At 65.8% G+C, this 745-nt stretch overlaps 1 protein-coding gene across 1 annotated transcript in view; it reads left to right on the top strand.

The window, feature by feature from the left end:
- Nucleotides 1-100: 100 nt before the first annotated feature.
- The window catches only part of LOC121658304 (patatin-like phospholipase domain-containing protein 6), a gene marked incomplete at both ends in the record, with an annotated part of 11429 nt that continues 10784 nt past the window's right edge, over nt 101-745 (top strand). The window contains one exon of the mRNA XM_042015068.1: nt 101-331. Within this exon, the coding sequence (XP_041871002.1) occupies nt 101-331 (231 nt within the window). The remainder of the gene's footprint in view (nt 332-745) is intronic.

The raw sequence follows: 745 nt of genomic DNA, 5'->3' as shown, positions 1-745 counted from the left end.
AGGTGTCCACTTTAAATCCCCCCTGTATCCACCCCAAATCCCCCCTGAATCCACCCCAAATCCCCCCTGAATCCCCCCCACATCCCCCCACCTCCCGCCTCACCCCGGCGCCGTCGGTGCTGCCCAGTCGGTGTCTCAGGAGCCCAAGGAGCGCAAGTCGGTGACGCTGGAGGAGCAGCCCTCGGGGATTTACCGCTACAGCTCCTGCGAGGAGGACGCGGGCACGGGCACGGGGCCAGGGACGTGTCCCTTCGGGCCCTACCAGGGCCGCCAGAGCAGCGACATCTTCGAGGAGGCCAAGCGGGAGCTCATCAAGCTCATGAAGGTCGAGGTGAGGGCGGCCCCGGGGTCAGCGGGGCTTTGCGTGGGGTCCTGCGGGGTCGTGGAGGGTTTCTGGTGGTCACCGGTGGTCACCTTCCTGCTGGCTCCTGGTCACTTTGGGGTGCGTCGCCGTCGTCTCGTGGTGGTCACCGTGTGGCGCTCCCTGTGAGCCCGGGGGGATCCCACATCTCTTTGGGGTGATCCCTGTGAGCCCGGGGGGATCCCACATCTCTTTGGGGTGATCCCTGTGAGCCCGGGGGGATCCCACATCTCTTTGGGGTGGTCCCTGTGAGCCCGGGGGGATCCCACATCTCTTTGGGGTGGTTCCTGCTCTTCTTGGGGTGGTTCCCGTGACTTTAGGATGGTCCCCGGTCTCCTTGGGGTGGTCCCCATCACTTTGGGGTGGTCCCTGTGACTGCAGGGT

Source organism: Corvus kubaryi, unplaced genomic scaffold (genome assembly GCF_017639235.1).
Source record: "Corvus kubaryi isolate FWS band 111438036 unplaced genomic scaffold, C.kubaryi_AGA036_p1.0 split3-34763, whole genome shotgun sequence".
Classification (NCBI taxonomy): Eukaryota; Metazoa; Chordata; class Aves; order Passeriformes; family Corvidae; genus Corvus; species Corvus kubaryi.
Note: the sequence above shows the minus strand (reverse complement) of the source record. Positions and strands in the feature narration are given on the sequence as shown.